This window comes from Blennius ocellaris (assembly GCF_963422515.1).
Source record: "Blennius ocellaris genome assembly, chromosome: 5".
NCBI lineage: Eukaryota > Metazoa > Chordata > Actinopteri > Blenniiformes > Blenniidae > Blennius > Blennius ocellaris.
Genome location: NC_137654.1, coordinates 23,227,844 through 23,250,260, shown reverse-complemented (window position 1 = coordinate 23,250,260; position 22,417 = coordinate 23,227,844). Strand labels below are relative to the sequence as shown.

At 40.5% G+C, this 22,417-nt stretch overlaps 2 protein-coding genes across 2 annotated transcripts; one reads left to right on the top strand and one right to left on the bottom strand.

Annotated features, from left to right (window-relative positions):
• Positions 1 to 2,259: 2,259 nt before the first annotated feature.
• On the bottom strand, positions 2,260 to 10,341 carry LOC308130225 (transcription cofactor vestigial-like protein 4). The gene is made up of 6 exons (XM_080496455.1): positions 10,260 to 10,341; positions 9,234 to 9,389; positions 7,412 to 7,574; positions 6,517 to 6,742; positions 5,466 to 5,580; positions 2,260 to 4,590 (listed from the first exon to the last, which is right to left on the bottom strand). The coding sequence occupies exons 2-6, from the start codon at positions 9,313 to 9,315 to the stop codon at positions 4,391 to 4,393; spliced, it is 786 nt and encodes a 261-aa protein (XP_080352581.1). The 5' UTR covers positions 9,316 to 9,389; positions 10,260 to 10,341; the 3' UTR covers positions 2,260 to 4,390.
• Positions 10,342 to 13,898: 3,557 nt separating this feature from the next.
• syn2a (synapsin IIa) lies at positions 13,899 to 22,324 on the top strand (the record flags this gene model as incomplete). Its single annotated transcript, XM_080496242.1, has 11 exons — positions 13,899 to 14,245; positions 19,690 to 19,747; positions 19,828 to 19,919; positions 20,239 to 20,395; positions 20,545 to 20,634; positions 20,723 to 20,785; positions 20,899 to 21,041; positions 21,127 to 21,201; positions 21,414 to 21,516; positions 21,649 to 21,795; positions 22,190 to 22,324. 11 exons carry the CDS (start codon positions 13,899 to 13,901, stop codon positions 22,322 to 22,324), a joined length of 1,410 nt encoding a protein of 469 aa, XP_080352368.1.
• Between the last annotated feature and the right edge of the window lie 93 nt (positions 22,325 to 22,417).

The following is a 22,417-nucleotide window of genomic DNA, read 5'->3' as shown; positions in this document are numbered from 1 at the left end:
GTGAGAGCAACAACAACAACCAAAAAGGAAGACGGAAAAAAAAAAAAGATTGTTCTTTTCTACTTTAAAGATTTCAGTTTTGAATGGTGCTCAGTCAATTCAAATTTGACAAACTGAGGTGGAGGTATACTCATTTACATTTCCATTCAGCCCTTTAAGACTCTATTTATAGCTTAAAATTTAGCTATGCTAATCCAACACAATGCCTCCAACACATAAATGCATCTACTATGAAATTTCAGCTGCGATCCTTGAATGCAGGAGTCTGGGAGCAGGAGCCATGTTGGGTAACATCTGCACCCAGCTTGAAAGCAAAGGGCTCCTGCCTGTGGCTCCGTTTTACATGCAAAGAACCTTTTCACATCAATAAGAGACATCATGAAAAATGTTGCATCCATATCAATCTTCCCAGGACGGTGGCTCTTTGTTTGATCTCCAGGGACTGCAAATTTTGTGGTTGCCTGTTGAGCAGTGTAACATCGCCATCTGCTGGGAGGGAGGGTAGAAGTCAGCCAATCCAACTCTTAAATATTAAGTCATATTATCCCTTTTTTATGATGCCACAATATGTGGGTGCAAAAAAAAATGAAATAAAAATGTTTTTCTAGGTCAACGCTGAAGTCTGCATGAAACAAGCCTCACCAGTGAGTCATCAATCGCAGTTTTCTTCTTCTTCTTTTTTGTGCCTTTTTCTCACTTTAAAAGCGATGGATTTTTCCAGCAGCAATTACCCAGTCTTATGTTGCCATGACTCTAAATCAAACAAACACAATCTATGGCCAACTCGGTGCAAAAAAGGCTTCGGCTCTAATGTCTAAGGGAAGCCGTCAGCTGCTTGCAGAGCACAAGCCAACTTGGCTGTACAATTTATTGCGCACATGCACAGAGATTAGGAAGAAATAGAAAGACATTAAATTTACAGCTGTTGGGAGACCACCTTGTCAACAGGCTTTTTATGTTCTCCTGGAAACCTTCATCAGTGAATCACAGGAATCAAGTGGGACAAAGCCCTAAATATGGAGGTAGAGAGTGTGGGGAGACTGACTCACTGTGCCAATACTGCAGGAAATACAGCCGTTTGAGCTCAGATGGAGATATTGCAAGTCACCAAACTAAGACTGCAGATGTACACGTCGGCCTGGGTGCTTCTGTGCAAACTGCATGTCAAAAATAAGTATCAAACAGAAAAATCAAACATGAGAAAATAGGATCTCTCCTCTTCAACTTCTTTTTTCTTTAATTGTTTCAGAGTATTTATTGAAGCCTAAAGTTGTGTAGTTCTACATTTTACCTGGAATATTAGCTTGACAAACGGCAAACAAACATGACGCATGATCTGGAGCAGAGGGACATTTGTACAGTCCTTTATGTCCGAGTGGTCTGGCTAATGTATTAATAAACTACTTCAATTTACAACAGTGGACCTGAGTGTCCACTGAAGACAGGGAATAAACAATAACTCTTGATTGCACAGCCCAAAAAGGAGAGCTCTAATCAGCACAGCCACCTCCTTCATATTGACTCAAGCTGTTGCAACCCTAACAGAGATGTTGGGAATCTCACACAGCAGCAGAGCAGATGCACTCAGTGGGTGTTTGTGTCCACGACCTTTTATCAGCAACGAAAGATGTGTTTGTGCGAGTCTCAGTGAGCTACAAGCCAATGTTGCACTATCTATTGGGGGGAAAAAACTGACTCAACATCCCTAAAACTGCAGTCTAATCTAGAAATGCTTTCTAGACAGAACATTTCAAGAAATATCCAGGCTTATACTTAGCTTAATTCTTCAGTTATTAGTTTATAAATCTCATTTTAAATACCAACATCCTGATTATAGAGCACCCCCTTCAAACTGATCCAATGACTTGAATTACAATGTGCAAATTAAAGAGACAGGCCTTCCCAAAATGGTCAAATGTAACACAAGAGTTACTTTTCTAAGTGATCACATAATTGCATTTCAACTACTTTTTAAAGAACTGGAAACTATTCAAGCAATAATCTCAATCAGCAGTAATTAAAATGTTACACATTTTGAAATAACTGAAAAGCGGTAATGGTGCAAATAGCATGACCTTATTATATAATCATACAAGTTGTTGGCATTTAAAAAAAAACAAAAACATTATTTCAACTGATAGACGCAGTTCTGTGGTTGCAACCAAAATACACATTTTCTAAAACACAGATTTTACTCCGCATTCGTCGTAACTGCAAAATGGCGCTCAAGATGACAATAAATGACAGGGAATACGTGGGTATAGTCATTATATGTTTATTCGGAAGAAATATAAGTACAAAAAAAGTGGTGTTTTCTTCCAGAGAAATAAGGATAAAGGTGAACATTTCTTCTATGACGAGGACACCTGGAACAAGTACTTTCTGCAAACCGTCTTTTTAGAAACAGGTAGTCTAAATATAGAAATTAAATAACAATGGACCAAAACCCCAAAACATATTACTGAAAACTACTTGTGTCAAACAAGCAGATCCAATGATAATCCCCAACTTTTCTACTATGGTACACACAGTAATCTAAAAAAAAAAAAAAAACTTCTTAAAACTGTCACAGACATCTTTCTGATGAAGCACCGAGAAAGTCTTTGATCGATAAACCGTTGTGTTCCTGCACTTGCTAATTCGTCCAACAACTGTGAGAAGAGAATCCACTTTTACATGGTGAGAAGATACATGAGCACCCAGGCTACAGGCGAGTACACTACTCTGAAGAGCAACAAAATATCTGTGATCATTCCGCACGGCGCAATGATAGTCCGATGAGTAAAATAAAATACGAAGACAGGATAGTGTAGGTAACAACTATTAATACAAAGGTACGTATGTTCTCATACAGTTAATTGAAGAAAAAAAAAAATCTAACCTTAAATACCGTATCTCAATCAGTGTTGACTAAAAGGTTATCTATGCTTCTATAGAAGAATTTCAAAAAAGGGACATTTTAATTTAAACAGAACTCCACTGCATTAAAAACTAACACCTTTTTTTGTTTGTTTTAAAGAAAATAAATTTTTGCAGCTCACAACATATCATTTAAAAAAAAAAAAAAAACATGTTTGTAACAGCACTCGCCAAAACGTGACCGAAGAGACTGCAAAGTGGAATGTTGATGCCTCATTAAAAAAAAAAAAAAGCATTTGAAAAAGGGGAAATGAACAAGTTTTGTCACTGAAGTAACAGAAATCCTCACTTATGGGGAAGAAACGGATCAGAGATTTAGATTTGCCGTCCCTACCTTGACATCGAGAATAAATAAAGCCCCGAATAAAAATGTGCGGGAGGAGATGGGATTGAGCCGTGTTCAGTCATGTGTAAAGCTATCGCGTCCAGCTCCACAAAAATAAGAAAAAAAAGCGACGCAGCCGAATTGAGCTGCGTCCCGACAACCTGGCCAGAGGCTGTGATCTGTAGGCGGATCATCAGACATACAGTTACACATAGTAATGAAAACCGGATACAAAAAAATATATCGAGTACAACTGTACCAGCAGTGAATGTTTCTAAAATGTTACAGATAAAAAATAAATTCTGAGTAAATATATAGTATAGCATAAAGGTATGTAATAGAAACCAGCTATTTGGAACATGCTTTCTAATTAGAGATATCTACTTTGATTGATATTAGTTCACTAAGTAATCAGCCCACAGTGAGTGAATAGACAGAAAACTACTATTATCTTATTAACAGTGGATACGTCCAGTTCACCAACAGAAAGACGATTCAATCTGGCGTCTTCACCAAGCGGAGGGGTGGGTGGGGTTTGGTGGGTGGGGCAGAGCCTGACTTGCATTATCACAATCTCAAAAACACAAACATGCATCCATGAATGCACTCGTTCCAACTCCACACAGGTAACCTGCTACCTACAAAGCACAAACGTAATAGTGCAAATGAGACCCGGCTGTCCTTTTTCAAGTAAGAGATTCAAAAAAGCAGTGTAATTTTTCTTTTTCTTTTTTTTTAGCATGAAGGTAAAGACTAGACCTATGGCTTACACCTTGATGGGAAAGGCGGGAGATTTCTTTGGCTATCGAGTGAAAGGCGGGTTAAAGGGAGCAGGAGCTCCTGACAAGCCCATCACTTTGTGAATCTCAGCGTCATTCCAGAAAATAAAACCTAACGATTGTACGCGTTTCCACAAATACGTTTTTTTTTGTTGTCGTTTTTTTTTTTTTTTCAGATGTCAAATCTGAACCGCGTGTTTCTAGAAGAGGGTCGACCTCGAGGCCCACCAGTGAACAGCCAACGTGAGCACCGTTATGTCTTTACACTGTTCTTGGCTAAAAGGAAGTTGATTCTTGGCAAGAAAATGACAGTGGCTAATCTCCACTCACACACACAGGAAGTGATTGTAATATTTACTCCTCTGATTCATGAATCAGCCTCTGGAGTTTGGTGGCCCCCGCCCCGGGCCTTGATCTGGAGCCAGGCGTCTCCCAGCGCCTTGGCGAAGTGGTCGTCCACCGAGCCGGTGATGGACACCGAGTTGGACGCAGGCTCCGCTTCTTTGTAGTTCTCGCCGAGGCTGCGGCGGAAGTGCTCCTCGATCACGGGATCGCACACCGTGTTTGCTGCAGTCGCGTCGTGAGTGGAAGAACCAAAGAATATGTTTATTACCAAGCACATTGTGTGTCTCAGAAAAACATTTTGAACACAACAAAACTTCTGTGACCTAGAATACACAAACTGGACACAACAAAACACTGAGACCCGAGCCGCGATGACGATGCTGCTGCCATGAACGCCAGCTACCCCGTCGCTATCAAACCAGCTTCAAAGCCATTCATTCAGCGCGAGTGTGTAAAAACACACATGATGCATGTTTTTTTTTGGTGCCATTTCACCAAAAGTAGTCCACAGTGAAACTGGCTTTATGTTGCAAGTGTAGTCATTTTCTGTACTGCCTGTTTGGCCTTGTGGAAATATAAACATCGTCATCATGTATACTCAGCGCCACAAGAAATAAAAACTCTAAAATTGTAATGTAAAGGTTATGATGGCACTATTTTACCGGTACGGCCCACTCAAGATGAAATTGGTGTGTGTGTGTGTGTGTGTGTCTGTGTGTCTGTGTGTGTGTGTGTGTGTGTGTGTGTGTGTGACCCCCGGAACTAAAATGTGTTTGACATCTCAGATACAAGTCATGCAATATTAATATTAACATAAATATACAATTAAATATTATACACTTCTTTATTACCATATATATAAATTAACGTTGGTACATAATGATCAAACACATCAGAATTGGTAGTCAATATGTTATGAGTGAGTCCTCTACATCTACGAGAATATTGTGCATCTTGTAGAATAAAACAAACACTATTGCCATTCGAGGCCACATAATCCACATTATTAGAGCAGCATTGGTTTTGAATCCTTCAACGGGCGAAAGACGTCAAGCCGATGACTCACTGTATGACGTGACGGCGTTATGAAAGCTTACCGTTGGTCCTCCTCTGGTCGGCGGGCGGGCTCGGAGAGCAGCCGTTCATGTGGCAGTGTGAGAGGTTACAATTACGGTTGCTGGTGGGAGCACAGGTAATAACAGAGGGCCGATTCTGTGGGAAGGGGAAAAAAAAACAACATTGTGAGTAATTAGCAGGTGCAGGCACACCTCTCCTCAATCGCTATGACTGAAGGTAAGCTTGGAAGACACGAAAGCTGCGACCTGAAACATTTCACCGTTTCAAATATCCAACCGTGTTTGTAAAACATCAAGTCAACTTCAGACAAAGATTGATGTTTTTCCACATGAATCAGACGAAAGTGATTTGCTCTGCTCGTCTTGTCGGAGTTAGCTGAAGGCTAGAAACATTTCTCGTGTGCATGTGCATTCAGGAGCAGCAGGGTGTCAGGAGACGGTTTCCCTCTTCAAATGATTGTATTTGACATTCTCTTGGTTAGAAATTAGAACGCATAAAAACAAGGTAGAAAATACACACAGTGCTGAACCGGTCACCCTCTTACTAATTGTTCCATTCACAGCCAGTGTAAATATTTATGTTCGGTAATTTCTCACTCCCTTCATGACATCAGTGTTTCAACAAACAAAATTAAAATGCTGATTACAGAAATTGTTAACAGCGACTTGTACAATCCTGTTCCTGCAGCCGCAACGCCTTTCTTTACTTTCATTCACATGTCAGTTGTGTGTATTACTGCACTGCGTCTGTGTTCGGGTGTCGCCGATTGAACGAGAAAAGGTGAAAAACTAGAAAATGGATGCAGCTGCGGCATGTACAGAGAATACAGTCCATTGGTGCAAGAGATGAAAAGCATCAACAAGGAGCACTATTGTGCTTCTGTAGCACATGATCCACACAGGCAGCCAGCAGACACCCACACAGGAGTCTGTACTGAGCAGGATTTCACATTGAGAGGATTCCTCAAGGCCACGCAGACGGACTGGGCCTGAAGCTGATTTAGATATGTTTTTTTGTTTTTTTTCTTTCTTCTTTGCAGTGATCTGTTTGGTCATCCGAGTTTAGACGAACCTGCTGCCGCTCTGCAGTCCCACTGATGACGGACCGCTCGGTTCCTCCGACTCCGATGTCATGGCTGCTTTTGGTCAGGGCCAGCGGCTGCTCCACAGCATAGCCAGAAATGGAAGCATACAGGTGGTTCCCATGGAGACCGTTGGAGGAGGAAGTAATGCGCTCCACGGGGCTGTGGCCCCGGCTCCAGTGCTCATTACGGTTGTCTCCAGCAGAGGGACGGGCCCTGGATTCACGAATGAACAAATGTCACATACAAACACCAACAGATTCACTTCCATAAAGAGTTTTTTCCCTTCGGCAACAGTTTTGATTTAAGTGGTGGCTTTCTTCTTTCTTCACCCAAAAGATTATATAATGCCCTAAGTTTAGATTTTGTTGTGTTAGCGTTATTCATTCATGTCAACAAATCAGATCAGCCCGAGGGCTTTCCTGACATTTCTCTACAGTCATAACACATCCAGACTTTTATTCATCGATTTCAGGCTGAATATTCTGACAGCTCGTAGACATTTTAACGCCCAGCGATTTGTGCAAATTTAAATTAGTTATGCTAATAAAAGCATAGAGTTAGTCAACTAAAAACAGACAGGATGTATTGATTTTTCCCACGCACCTGATTCGAAAGTCAGATTTCAATGACATCAGATACAATTTACAAGGTTTACTTTACCAATATAAAAACGTGATTTACCACTTCCCTCAAATCGCCATTAAAGATCATGAAAACATTTTAAAGTATATCGATACTGTTTGTCCCGATAAAGCCAAGAATAGAAACAAATATTTTGGGAATATAAATAAGGAAAATAAACCCTATTAATCAATACCACCAAACATTCATTAGCAGATCTGTTTGGCCAGAAGTTATTAATATTTTATGAGAGTTACTTACAACTGAGTGGCAAACAATCTGCTCATTTTGGTCATGTGGTCGTCATCACAGCTGATTCGCTCCTCCATTTGTTCCTCCCCGTACTTCCGCTTGCTGGGGCAGTGTGGAGGAAGCCCCGCTGTGTTGGACATGGCGGTGGACAGGGAGGGCATCCTGGACTCGTCTGGAGATCGGAAGAACAATTAATTCCACAAATTATGGAGTTGGTGTAATTACCTTCGCCGACCCCGCTGAGAATTATTCTGTCCTAGAAAAGCCGACGGTAAAATAAGTACTTCAGAGCAATTGCGGCACGGAGATCGGTGTCATTTATTGTTCAGTCAAGTAAATTTTAAGTTAATATCGAATCAAAGCTTGATTTTAAAAGAATGCATCATACAAACAAAACAACTAAAAGTAATCACAACTTCATAATAAAAAAGTACAAAAGGCTTAAATCCCCTGCAAAAACAGCAACATGGATTAAAAAATAACTTTTGGTTTGCAGAAGTATTACTTTATTTTGTATTTAACTAAATATGAGGCCTACAAACACCAATGAACACTTTTCAATAGCCTAATAGCATTGCATCTAGTGTAAAGTAGTGTACCTGATCACATCATTAGCTCCATTCATACAACCAAATAAGATAAAACAGCTTTGTTATAAATTAGATCTTTACAGAGGTTATGATGCTCAGGTTTGCTGGGGATCATCACAGAAGCTGTAATGTCACAATTCCATTTTTTTCCCGGTTGTAGTATGCAAAGGCGACAATTTGGTTTGATTTATATTGAGAGGCTCCGACATTAATATTATATGTAAATATTTAAAACAACTCTAAATATAATAAAATCCAACTCAACATCACTGCAACCTGTAATCTTCAATTAATTTCTTTCGCATGTTGTTGATTAAATATCCAAGTTGTAATCTTGAAACTTAACCGTATTCATCGGGGAATAGTTGCACTTCTTCAACAAGATTAAAACTTTTTTTTATTACATCCCACTGCAGTGACCTTCCATCAAAGGGGGATGGTACACAAAAGTGTAAAATGGTCAATAAACAAAATATCAGAAGATAAGTACACTATATAGAATTATAGAAATAGAATGAATACTCGGGCTTCACAATATATTGGAAATCTATCATGAACATGAACAATATACATATTCTAAGTGACAGAACAGCAATAAATTATGTTTCCATGTAAAGTGCATCCATGCCCTGCAAACACAGAACTACAACATAATACATATGAAACAAAGGTGAGTCACAAAACATCTTGAGATAACTAATCAGAAAATGTTAACCCTGGTGAGTCAAACTGAAGAGAACCATTGAGTCCTTCCAGAAAGTGCTGATAAGTAACACCAAATATAGATGAAATGGAGCTGCAACAGTTCAACTTCTCACATGTTAAATGGAAAGGGTTAAAGTTAAGATGTGAAGTTCTTAAACAGTTCTGATTTGCTTTATAAGACATTATAATCTGGCAATGGCCAAGAACATATGTCAGAATTTCCATGCTGCCCATCCCACAAATGCATGTTATTTACAAGTGTGGCACCATTCAAAAGGGGAAGTGATCAAACTCAACAATCTATAAGATTAATTTCATTATTTTTAAAGTGTACTTTAGTCTTCCTAGCCTAGAGTTAACATCAAACTTCACACGATAAGAGACGATGTGACGCTGCTGATTCCAGCCGGAGACGTGCGTCAAAACGCAACGCAAACCAAAACAAACGTGACGGATTTTCGTGTCAAGATTCACAAATCGGGCAATTCTAGACTTTGAATACGCCTGAAGTGAGTAGATAACGAAGAAAGACTAACCTTCGTAGTGCAGTCTCCCAATGTTATTGTTCATCTTGTCCAGGAACTGAGAGTTCAACAGGTCCATTCTAGTGAAAAGCATTTACACGAACAGGCTCGGTGCTAACATCGACGTTAGCAGGTTACACCACCGTGGACAACAAACGGGCTTCTAGCCTGAAAGAGACAGGGTGATATGGGCAAATCAGACAGGGAGCTTGAAAGTACAAACGGTCCAGATATAATCCGAGGTTGTTGGGGTCGTCTGGGGGTTTCTTGTGTGAGCGATTGTCAGGTTAACGATTGCAGCTCTGAGCTAACGGAAGCTAACAGGTCGTCTGCGCTGATAGTACAGGTGACGTGAAGTTCGCCTCCAATTCGACGATGAAAGTTTACAGAAGTGTAACGCCGAGCGACGGAGTTTGTATTGATGACTCTGGCAATACTGAAAATACGATTAAATATTTATTAGTATCTAAATGTTTACATGTTACTGGTGCTTTTAGTTTAAAAATGAATCGCCATGACAGAGCACGCCAGATCAGGTCTATATCAACAAATGGGGACTAAATCCGTATGAAAAGCAGTCCCCGACCTCTGACGCATTAATTTTGCTTGTCGAAATGCCAAAAGTAAACATTTTTGTTAGATCTAGATCTAATTTATTCTCCTGAATAGTGACGCTCGCTCGAATCGGAAACTGACTTCGCCATCTCTGCGAAGTTTGGACGACGCTAAAACTAGCTCACTGCTAAACGATTGCTGTCGAAAAGTTAAATCTTTAAGCTTTACTCGGCGGATTAATGTCACTGCCACGAGCGAAATCTTCCAACACACGCAGTCACGATTGTTATCTTAGTTGCACTGACTGACAAGAATACTCTCCCGACTTTGTTAGTAGTACGATCTGACGTTAGCCAAGTTAGCTCCAAACACTCGATTATGGCAGGCTAAACAAAACGACCGTCTACAAGTTACTTTCTGCGTTCAGCGCGTCCATCCGTCGAACTAACAACACGTGCGGTGCGAGAAGAAAACGTGACTCACTTCATGGAGAAAGGTGAGTTCACAGATTTGAGGAGCTCGGCTCGTCCAGCTCGCTTGTACACGGGCTTCTCTCACTTTCCCCCCGCAGACAAAAGAGCGGAGCGGCCCTAGCGGACACAGCGAGGATCAATCTGCTCCTCGAAAATCACTCCAGCACGTCAAAAAAAAAAAAAAAGAAGAAGCATTTAATCCGTTTTAAAAAAAAATTGACTGATAAGGGAAATATAGAGTGAGTTTTGTATGTCTTCCCTTGAGCCAGATGGAAAATGTTTTTCTCTTGAAAATTGTGAGTAATTTCAAACACATCTGCTTCCTACCAGCAGATGTGTTGATGTGTCATCACTGGGATTAATATATGAACGATCGCCTGGGTGATTTCCAGTGGGTTTTTCACTGGGCTGGTGGAACACAACCTGGTTTAAGATCTTCTCTGCTTTAGATCTCGGACTTGCAGAAGCGGGGCTGCAGACGTCAACAAAGCTGAGGATGCAGTTCACTGTGGCTGCCAGCTGGTGTCGCTATGACACACGCAGAGCACCCAGAGCAATCTGCAGCCCTCTTCTCAAGATTATTTACACTGACAGCTCCCGTTGGCCTCATCAGTGTTTTTGTCTGCAAACTAAACTGTTTGTATTCACGTTTGGGTGAGAACCAGAAGTGACATCTAAAAATAAAAATTTATATTATGTTCACAAATTAATATTTTGTGGCATCACCTTAGTATTTCATGACAAAATGTATATTTTGAGCCCTTAAATGACTAATACATGTTATAAATGAGTATTTCATGCCCATGAATAATATTTTGCGGTCTTGGCTTGGCATGTTGTGGCCTCACTTTAATATTTCATGGACTCAAATTAATGTTTTGTGGCTTTATAGTCGTATTTCATAGCTACAAATGAATATTTACTGGCCCCTTATGTTAGTATTTTGTAGTCACAAATTTGTTTTTTGTGTCCTACATTAGTATTCCATGCCCATTAATTAACATTTGGTGGTCTCAAATATGCATTTTGTGACCACAATTTAAATTTTATGGTCTTGAAATATTATTGTGTGGCCTCAAATTAGTATTTTGTGGCATAAATTATTATTTCATGGTCATTGCTTAATATTATTTTGTGGTAGTGAAATAAGTAAGTAAGTAAGTAAGTAAGTCATTTATGTAGCATTGTTCACAGATATAGATCACAAGTTAAATATTAATATGTGGCCCCAAAGAACTGTCTTGTGGCTATGAAATGCAAATTTAAGGTCACAAAATATTCATTTGTGGCCACCATTGAAAGTTTTCTGATGTGATAGCTGGGGTTTTGTAATAACCACTAAAACTATTAGATGCAGGGGTTTCTTTATTTTCTTAAACCTAGAAAAGTTCAAAGTTTCAGTTCAAATGGATAAACTGTGAACATATATTAGCTCAAATACCTAAGACTGTTGAAAATAAATAAGCAACTAGTGGCTGGGACTTCTATTATCACTGGCTAATTAATGACCAAAATAGTCAGAAATAGCTAGAAAAGAAAACAATCAAAATGTCCAAAACAATCAAAATAGCTAAACTAGAGAAATGATTAACAAGTAAAATAAACTGCTAACTTTGCTAAAAAGAGAAATAAATCCTAAAATTGTAAATATATGTTAAATAACTTGAACCTCTAGAAAAGTTCATAGGGTTTTATAAAATAAGCACAAGATATATTTTTGGCATGTAAAATGAAATACAACTGTGTGAGCTGACTTATCTTTGTTTTAAAGGTTAAACATGTTTTCGAAGCTCTAGAAAAAATTAATTTAGTAAAACATTTTCAAATTGGCTCTTTTGGTCATAAAAATTGCAAACTTGTGCTCTATGCTAACATAAATGTTGTATAGTTGAGGCAGTGGTGTTCATCACTCCACTATCAGCCCCCGGACTTGTATTGTAGTTCCAATAGCATGTTAGCATCATGGATCACTGTCAGTGTAACAGACAGGAGGCTGAGATGGAGGTGGCAGAGATGGAGACGTTCAGTTTCACTGTGAGCGAGCAGAATGGAGAGGATTATAAATGAAGAGATCACAGGGACAGTCAAGGTGGGGCAGCTTATTGACAATGCCAGAGATGGACTCCATTGGACAGAATGTGCAAATATGGTGCTGCTTGGTGAGAAGAGAAAAAGTAATAGTTTTAACTTCAGATGTAAAATCAATGCAATCCACTCATATTAACAAACATCATTGATTTCAGCAAATGGGCCTTATTTTTTGTTTATTATGGAAAAAAAGAAAAAAATACAGGTGCATCTAAAAAGAAAAACTTTCTTTTATTAAATCGTACATGTGCTCATAACACACAGTATAAACTGAAAAGTTTGATGCATTTCCACAAATGTAATTCTAATTATGGGCTTTGTTTAAAAATATATATAAAAACAATCTGATCCAGTGATATTCAAATATGTTGAGATAATGTATCTTAGGTTTTCATGACTCATGAAGTTTCATGGTTCAAATTAAGTCATGGGAAAAACTTTTCCATTAAGACTTGTGCATTTGCTGAAGTAACGATTTGAAATCCTTTGAATCCTCCCCAAATGCAGAAACATTTAAGCAAATCCTTTAAAGATTCATAGTGTTTCCTCCCTGGAATATATTTGTGCTGACCTTCAGGCTCTGCAGTTTATTGATGTATTGATGTGTTTTCTGAACTTTGTCAAAATAACCATCTGTCTCCTTCGTATGTGATCCAGTTCAACAAAAGGTTGACTTGCCAGTTAAAGGTTTTCTTTGGAAGAAGTGAAGTAGCTGCAACAATTGTTGGTATCATTAATTACGTGTTTATGTGGTTTGAAAATATTTTTTTTACAAAAAAAGGTGATATTTTGTCTTTCAGGGGAATTTGTGATTTTATGAGTACAGAATATTGCAGCATGAATAAGAATCTACATAATGAATCCTGCCACGAGGGAGACGTGTTGTAGTCCACGTTGAGGGATAGCAGCACCTTCAGGGATCACTTAGAAACATGCATCTGTGTCTAGGGAGGCTGCTGCCCCCCCCCCCCCCCCCCCCATTCAACACTGCCCACCAGTCCCAACAGCCATTTTAGATTTCATGGCTACATTTTACACACACAGAAATGCTGTGCGACGAAGCGGAGCAGAGACATGTGAGCAGAAGGGGGAGCCGGAGTAGTGCGACTGTGATGTAATACTCGGCGTACCCTCTTGCACTTCCACTGGAAACCCCTCTATTTTCCATGCCGTGGTTCAAAAGAAGGATGACGCCTCTCAGGCGGAAGAAAATGGGGGAGGGGTAGGGAAGTCAGTGAGGAAGAGAGAGAGAGAGAGAGAGAGAGAGAGAGAGAGAGAAAGAAGAGGAGAGGAGAGGGCGAGAAGAGGAAGCTGAGGCACAGCATCATTTGCTTCAGGAGAGCGCAGGCCACGCTGATTGGCTGAGTGGGAGTGAAACGTCAGTGCCAGTAAGGGGGAGCTTTGAGGATGCTCCGCTGAAGCTGGGAGGGAATACATTCACTGGGAGTTTGCACTACGAGCTCAGCCATTATTAGCTGTACAATAAGGACAGGGAGTCCTCTGCAGCATCGTTATCCACACCCAGTGACTCGTCGACTCCCCCGCTGTCTCCGCTGCAGCCATGAATTATTTGCGCCGGCGCCTCTCGGACAGCACCTTCATCTCCAACCTGCCGAATGGCTACATGACAGACCTTCAGAGGCCCGACCCTGCACAGACTCCTGCACCTGCCTCCTCCACCGCCGCCCCGGCCAAGTCTCCCACTGGCGCGCCGACACCTCCGGCCACTTCCCCTGCCCCGGAGAGGAAACCCCAGCTGTCCCAGTCGACAGGAGCCGGTTTCTTCAGCTCCATCACCAATGTTGTGAAGCAGACAGCCGCCTCGGCAGGGCTGGTGGAGCAGACCCAAGTCACGACATCCAAGAAGTTTAAGATTCTCCTGGTCATCGACGAACCTCAGCAGGAGTGGTGAGACAATATGTCGCCTTACTCAACCTCACACAGGTCACCTCGCATTATTTGCTTTGTAGTTTCACCCCTCATGGTGCCTCTGAATGTAGTAATTAGGCAAGAACCACTGAAACATCTGTACAAAGCAACCTGCAGGTATGAATGAGCTCTACTGCTGCGGTTTGATGGCGTGCCATGCCAGTTTTATGATATCACATAAAGGCACTCATTGCTTAACAAAATACGGTTCGTTGAGCTTCAGGAATGATTGTATTACACCAAGACTGCAGGCTTTGATTCGTCACCGTTCGTTTTTTTTTCTTTGTATTTCTAGACATCTACCCTCTTAAGAGCCTTTTCTTTCATCAATTTGAATAAACATGAATTATGTGACATTGTTGACACTATCACTCTATAATGTGGTATTTGACCATTCCTAAATCATGGTACTATGTTGGATATTGTTTCTGTGGAGGAAGTGTAAATACTGCAGTGCTGTCCCTCCATCAGTGGGGTTCCCCCTCCTCACTGGCAGCACATCACATGACATACATTGCACTAACATACAGGGAAATCAATGTCAGAGGCTGCAGCACATGGTGGACAGCTTTCCAAAAACTGTGTCCATCAATCCTGGACGTAAAGTCCATCGTGTCATTGACCTGAAGAGAGTTGGCCTATCTTCAGATATTTAAGCCACTCGCTGTCCCCGAGGACTTTGCTCAGAGGTAGCTGAAAACAAGCTTAGTGTCAGTCTTCTGGGGGTAAGGCCATCTGAATGATCAATGATCAATTTAGATTGAAAACACTCTATGTGGATGCTCATATCTGATCAAATAATAAACCCAGCAACTCTGTTGCTCAACGGTCAACATTTGCTGAATGGAGGGGACGTTTACTACGCCTGTGTAATATTCAAAGGCAATCACTGCTACATTGAGAGAGAAAACTGAAAACTGAAACTCGGCTCTGTGAATCCTTTTGCAAATTCACGGGATGGAGGGACACATTGGACTCTGGGTGGTAGACTGTCTGTTGTTTTTCTTGTCAACATTATACATTGTGTTGTGTGTCATGCAGAGTCTCCAGCAAGATGGCCTCTGTGTGTGTGTGTGTGTGTGTGTGTGTGTGTGTGTGTGTGTGTGTGTGTGTGTGTGTGTGTGTGTGTGTGTGTGTGTGTGTGTGTGTGTGTGTGTGTGTGAGTGGTCGGTGGAGGATTGGCTATTTAAATATTGAAACCCTGATCCTCCAGCAAAAAGATGAAACAAAGAAATGACACCAGCCTTCTTGCTGTAACTTCTTCAACATTTGTCACGAGTACAAAGGACGTGTCTCGCTGAGGGATAACAATTACAGTGGGATGTGCCAACATGGTGCCACTGCTCTGCAGATCTGGCAGAGAAAGACAATGTAATGTATTAAACAGAGACTCTCATCATTCATCATAGGCTACCTAATGGAAAATGGCAATTATGTTGGGCTGTGAGCAGAATGAAGGTTCACTCGCCATGATTTTCACTGTGGGTATTTCAGACCCACTGCCAAAGTAATTTCTAATCATGTGATGAAAATCTCAGGTAATTCGATGCTATTTCATCGACATCTTATTGCAGGATTTTTTGGGTTTTTTTCAGTTTTAAAACACTTCATTACCTTCATATTCCCTGTACACTACTATTGTCCTCCGTCGTCTCTTCTGTCATCTCCATTTACTGCACAACCACTGGAGATTCTGCTGAAATAATTCATTCAGCAGGCTTCGCCTGTCTGAGTGCAGCATGTATTTTTTATGGCAGCTCAATGTCACGAAGGGGGAGATTGCACATGTTTGTTTACTACATGTGGTTTCTTTTGGCTGCCTTTCTGAGACCTTTCACCTAAATGTCATGTCTCAGAACAAGTTACTTTTGGTTAAAATAGTAAAGTTACTTGGCTTGCAAAACCCAGGTGGTTTTTCATATTTTGTGGACTATAAAGAAATATATGGAAAGTGCACCAAGGAGATTTTGCATTTCAGTTGATTCAGTACTCAAAAACTAAAGATGAAATGTTTTCACACGAGTCTGAATAAGCACCTGATATTTTCTGCAATGTCGGCTTGTCTTCTGTGCGGCAGCTCACTGCCTGACAGGTAGAGTCAAGACTCGTCTATTACCGCTGCTGGGAGGCCTGGTGGTCCCACCGGCACAGGCCCCAGTCCGGAAAGACGTCTGTTGATTAATTGTATCTGGCAGGAGCTTCAAACGCTGTTTATCAGACGATTCAGTCAAAACTCCAAAGATGAATATGTATCTTTGGCAGTTTCTGAAAGACATTCAAAAATATAGTATGATTTGTAATCTCATGAGGACGTGGAATTGGAGAAGTAAAGTACTGAACTTACTATTGAAATGTTTGTATTAAGCTGACCTGGTTTCAGTGTGATAGAAGGCGGAAGATCGCTTTACCACATTTTCACTAGATATCAAGTTGTCGTACAGTAATCACACTGTAATTTAGATATCACTACTTAAATGCATTAAACGTATGCATGTCAATGAATGAACTCATTTTAGAGTGTTACTACCCACTCAGTCACAATTTGCACCCCATTGTAGAAAAGGTGAATTCTTTCATAGCTCTCAAAATGGTGACAATTCACTCTCTGGTATATGCCATATCTTAATAATATATACCGGTACCTATAATCTTGACATTTTTAATTAATCAAGTTTACTCTTGTGAAACATTAAAAAGGAAAAGGTAAACAAAATGTGTATATTAGACGAGGCTGCCAGCGAGTCAGAGAGCTTCGTTTTCTTCCTGAAAAGCTATAAATTGCTCTTGTGACAGGAGGAGCAGATGGTTCACTGTGTTACTTGTCTCACTAATTGCATAAGATGTGCTGCTCTTTTATTCTCCTTACAAAATTGCTGAAAGTAGAGACAAATATTTCCCTATTAAAAATTCCCAATGTACACATTTACAAAAGAAAAACACTGTTTTCAGTGATACCATGTTTGCAAATGTAATCTCATTTAACCCATAATGACCTGTTTTGGTAGTGAATATTATGCAGGTAATGTGCAAGACGTTAAAATTCACCAATATTTCCCGCATATGAAGCTCTCGAGTGAATCATTTGAATGTAAATTCACTCCAAGCTAAATGTAATTTGTCATTGTGACCAACCAACCTGCAGCCATTAGCTTGATTAAAGTGGCTTTTTTTTCTTCTTTTCAGCCTGGACATCAGGATCACACAAACAAAACTGAACCAGATTTTGGTCTCATTCTGTTAGGTTGTCTCATCTTCTATTGAATCCAAGTGCACCCGTATTGATTTTTCAGCAAATAAATGATAAACATTAAGCCAATTGGTGCCCTGCTCCTTTCACTGTGAACACCGCGTTCCATTTGTAAGGCTTTCAGTCAAGGTTGAAAGTAGAAATCACAGCGAATATAAATTTATGTGGTTATTCATTAGGTATAACCAGCAAAAAAAGAATGCATCTACTACAAAAAACTTTCACTCATCCAATCATCGTCTGCACCATGGAGGGTCGCAGGGTGACAGAATCGATCTAAGCTGTCTATGGGTGAAAGCAGGAAACAACCTGGACAGGTCACAAGACAGTCTCGCTGCTACGCACACTCACAATAGCTCTGACAGGCAATTCTATAAATTGAAATGATCTCAAAAGCATGTTTTTTATACTGTGGATGAGAGTACAGAGAAAAAAAATCCAATGCAAAAATATACAGAGAGAACAGAAAAATTCAATATAGGGAGACAGCAAACTGGAGATCTTCTCATTGTCTGTGCTAACTTGGTAGAAATGTGATCAGAATAATAAAATATGCTTCAAAGACCTTGTGAATAGCAAACGGAATCATCACCTGCAAATGAAATACAATGAACTTTGGCGTATGTGACTGCTGAAGTAGTACAGTCCTCCAAATAAACTGCAAACTGAGTCTATAACAATAATGTCCTTGACTTTTGCAGGAAGGCCAGACTTAGACAGACTCTCACCAAAGGATGTGGTTGCTGTGAGATGACTACCAATTACTAACGCATATTAATGCACTGCCTTGAAAGATCACGTCCTTTCTGGAGGTGCGGCCTCTAATCCAAAATCCTGAAGTTCTATGCACAAAAGTGATCGGTCTCATCATATCCTACAAAGTTTACTTGGACATTCCCAGTGTTGACAAGAAATTAATATTTGACTGTGTGAAATGAAATCACAGGCTTGTTGTCTTCATGTGTCTCCGCCTCCGTGTTTGTTTCTCGGGGTCATATTTAGGAAACACCGTCTTCTTCCGTCTGTCTGTGTATTGCAAAACAGCATTCATCTCGGTGCAGAGCAGGCTTCTCATTTTCTCAAATATACGAGCTATGATTCATATTTTAATGCTTGTTTTCTCTCGCAGATAAATAGATCCCCATGCTCTAATTAGATTGTGAATGAATTATTCAGCTTTACCTCATTAAATAAGCAGGGAGAGGAGGGTACGCGACAGCAGTGCAATACAAACGAAATGAAAAAAGGAAGTAAGAAGCTCAAAACACATTGGCATAATATAATAACACGGGCCTCTCTGAGACATCTACACTCTTTAAATTGTATTTGGATAAATCTTCTTTGGTGTCTGTGCCACTGTTGCAGATGAAGCATCTGGCTGTTAGTTTGGAAAGAGAAAACCACAATGAGACCATCTCTATGGCAACTTAGGAAAATAGATGGGATGAGTTCTTTTTTTGGACTCGTCTTAGTATTGACTTACCCCAGCAGTCTTTGCAATCAGAGCTGATGTTGTCAGGGGCCAGCCCCTTGCACATTAGGATAAGAGAAAGCTAAAGATATCGAACGCCAGCAATGAGTTTATGGCTCTCTCAGTGGTTTTTTTTGTTGTTGTTGTTGTTGGGGGGTTTTTTTATCGCTGTGGGGATTTGGGTTACTATCCATCTCAATCGCAAATCCCACTTGAAAATTTTCTCTGCACAAAGTAAACCGAATAATAAAAGATATGAGTGTGACGTTGATAATCAAGCTGAAAAAAAAGTGCTGATAAGTCATGAAAAGTGCACCCTTTTTCAGAATTTTTGAGCTCTGTGTGTGCAACAGGATTTTTTGGTCATCTTTTTTATCAACTCCCTGGCCAGCGCTGCTTGTTGTTGAAGTATTTATCCTGTTTTTAGCAGCATTGCAGTATTTCTGTGCTGTCTCTGTTGCCAGGTTGAGTGGTAGAAGTGTTATAAATCGTGTGTATTTGTGTTTGGAGAAGCAAGAACAGAAACATTTTATCTGCATTGTGCTCACAAAGACACACACATTTAACATCAGGTTCTGGAATAAGAGCATCATCACATACAAGCTTGATTGAAAGTCTTTCCTTATTGTATTTGTTAGAAATGTGTGTAATTCTATTATTTATACCACAGTTGCATTAAAAGTTTATACATTTCTTGTTGCCCAGGGCAAAATTGTTCCGGGGGAAGAAAATCCAGGGGGATTATGACATCAAAGTGGAACAGGTGAGTCTAATGTTGCAAGAGAGATCCATGAAGCTGTGCAAAGAAGTTTATGTGCTTTTTTCTTTTTTTTGAATTGTAAGGCTCAATTCAATGAAATCAACGTGGTGGCTCACGCGAACGGGACCTGCAACGTTAACATGGAAGTCTTTAGGAATGGTACCAAAGTCATCAGGTGAGACACACACACACACACACACACACACACACACACACACACACACACACACACACACACACACACACACACACACACACACACACACACACACACACACACACACACACACACACACTCTCTCTCTCTCTCTCTCTCTCATGGGACAAAGACACTCCACAAATGGATTGGACTATACAAATCAGTATTGAGTCTTTAATGGATGTGTCTCCACCCACAGTGCTCAATGCGTGATTCATCCCCTACACTTCCCCACAGTCTGCGTCGTCTCCGATCAGCCTGTCTCACTTTGTCGTTGTATTTTTTGTGGTTTTAGGTCATTCAAGCCAGACTTTGTCCTCATTCGTCAGCATGCCTTCAGTATGACCCAGAATGAGGACTTTCGCAACCTGATCATTGGCCTCCAGTATGGCGGTGTGCCGAGCATCAACTCCCTCGAGTCCATCTACAACCTCTGTGACAAGCCGTGGGCGGTAGGAAAGGCTTTACTGTGGAGGAGTGCAGGCAGCAAAGGAGCAATAACAATTATGTTCTATGGCTTTCTTTTATTGCTTTAAATTACAGCAATCCCTGCATGGAAAATATTATAACAATTACCTTTTGTTTGATTTCTCTTTTACAGTTTGCCCAACTTATCAACACCTACAGGAAACTGGGGGCTGATAAATTCCCACTGATTGAGCAGACCTTTTACCCTAATTACAAGGAGATGGTGGGAATCCTAACAAATATCACAATATCAATTTTCATGATATTTAACAGAAATCCAACACAGTGACACAAATCTTTTCCTGCTCTAGGTCAGTATGCCATCATTCCCTGTTGTTGTGAAGATTGGACATGCTCACTCTGGTGTTGGAAAGGTAAATAAATGTTTCCAAAATTATGTCTATAGAAGACTTTATTACTATATTTAAATTGACCCCTCATGTTAACTCTTTTTTCCCCTCCTGTTTTTAATTGTATTTCCTTACAGGTAAAGGTGGATAACCATAGCAAGTTCCAGGACATAGCCAGTGTCGTGGCTCTCACGCAGACGTACACGACCACAGAACCTCTTATAGACTCTAAATACGACATCAGAATCCAGAAGATCGGCACTGACTACAAAGCCTACATGTAAGTATTGGTACGTTTTGTTCCTTCACTTATATGTACAAACATAACTTCACTTGTTTTAATTTGGGTCCTTCACCCACATCAGGAGAACATCTATATCTGGTAACTGGAAGAGCAACACCGGCTCAGCGATGCTCGAACAGGTGGCCATGACTGACAGGTGAGTGTTTCATAGGCCATTCAATATAGTACAAGTACGAGCAAGTGTGACTCATGCCATTATGTTTCATTTATGCACTTCATTCCTTTCACTTTCACATATAGTGCCATTTACAGCAAAGCCATATCATGCCCCTTCAGATTAAACTTCAAGCAGATCCAGACTCAGATGTGGGTCTTTCAGCATCGATGTGACTCTGGTTTTATGTTCAGGTACAAACTGTGGGTCGACACCTGCTCCGAGATTTATGGGGGTCTGGAAATCTGTGCAGTCAAAGCTATCCATGGGAAGGATGGTAAAGATTATATCACAGAGGTAAGAGACCTAGACTGACTATCAAGTCAAATTGACATTTGTTTGTAGTCTGTTGAGCTTACCACAGTTTGAATTTTCCCTGGATTGCACTTTATTGTGTTGACACCACCCTCTTTGTTTCATGTGACACAGTTTGTGGGGTCCGCCATGCCTCTGGTAGGAGAACACCAGGCTGAGGACCGGCAGCTCATTGCTGATATGGTACTGGCAAAAATGATGGAGTTAGCTGAGAAGGAGGCCAATGCTCCACAGAGACCCACCACCATCCAGCCATCCCAGGTACAGCAACACATAGGCACAGTGTTTAAATACAACAGGCTGGTCTAGTCAGGTACCAACGAGTAATGTTGTGTTAATAACATATAAGATTCAAATTATTTCTTCTTCTTTTTTCTTTTCTTTTTTTTACATTGAAATTTTGAATGTCTCCCCCTGGTGGGGCATTTTGACCCTAATAACTAACTGAGTCTTCAGTCCAAGTTGCACTCTCTCATTCTCTCCAATCTCTTTCATTCCGCACACACCCAGACGTTATTTGAGCAAGATAATGTTCGTTGAATCAACCAGTCAGTCTGACATCATGCAATGTTTAAGTGTCACCATTAGAAATCTTTTCTAATTGTTGCAACAGGAGTAACTTTTTTTCTGTTTTTTGTTTTGTTTTTCCTATTAGGGAACTGGCCAGAAGGGTGAAATTATCGGTGAAGCCACTAAGAATGGTGCGGGACGCCCACCTCAAGGTTGTCTGCAGTACATTCTCGACTGTAATGGCGTCGCAGTGGGTCCAAAACCAGTCCAGGCCAATTGAGTAACCCAAGTGGAAGGCTAGTTTCAGAATCTAGACAACAATGACGTACCTTAGCTGAAACCAAGCGCAGACATGTGTGAGGAGGCTAATGGC

What these genes read in the sequence shown, in the direction of transcription:
- LOC308130225 (XM_080496455.1), bottom strand. Translation starts at nt 9,315, where the DNA reads ATGCTTTTCACTAGAATGGACCTGTTGAACTCTCAGTTCCTGGACAAG. An exon ending in TGGGAGACTGCACTACGAAG is followed by an intron (nt 7,575 to 9,233) that starts GTTAGTCTTTCT and finishes TCCGATCTCCAG; the next exon opens with ACGAGTCCAGGATGCCCTCC. An exon ending in CGACCAGAGGAGGACCAACG is followed by an intron (nt 4,591 to 5,465) that starts GTAAGCTTTCAT and finishes ACGCGACTGCAG; the next exon opens with CAAACACGGTGTGCGATCCC.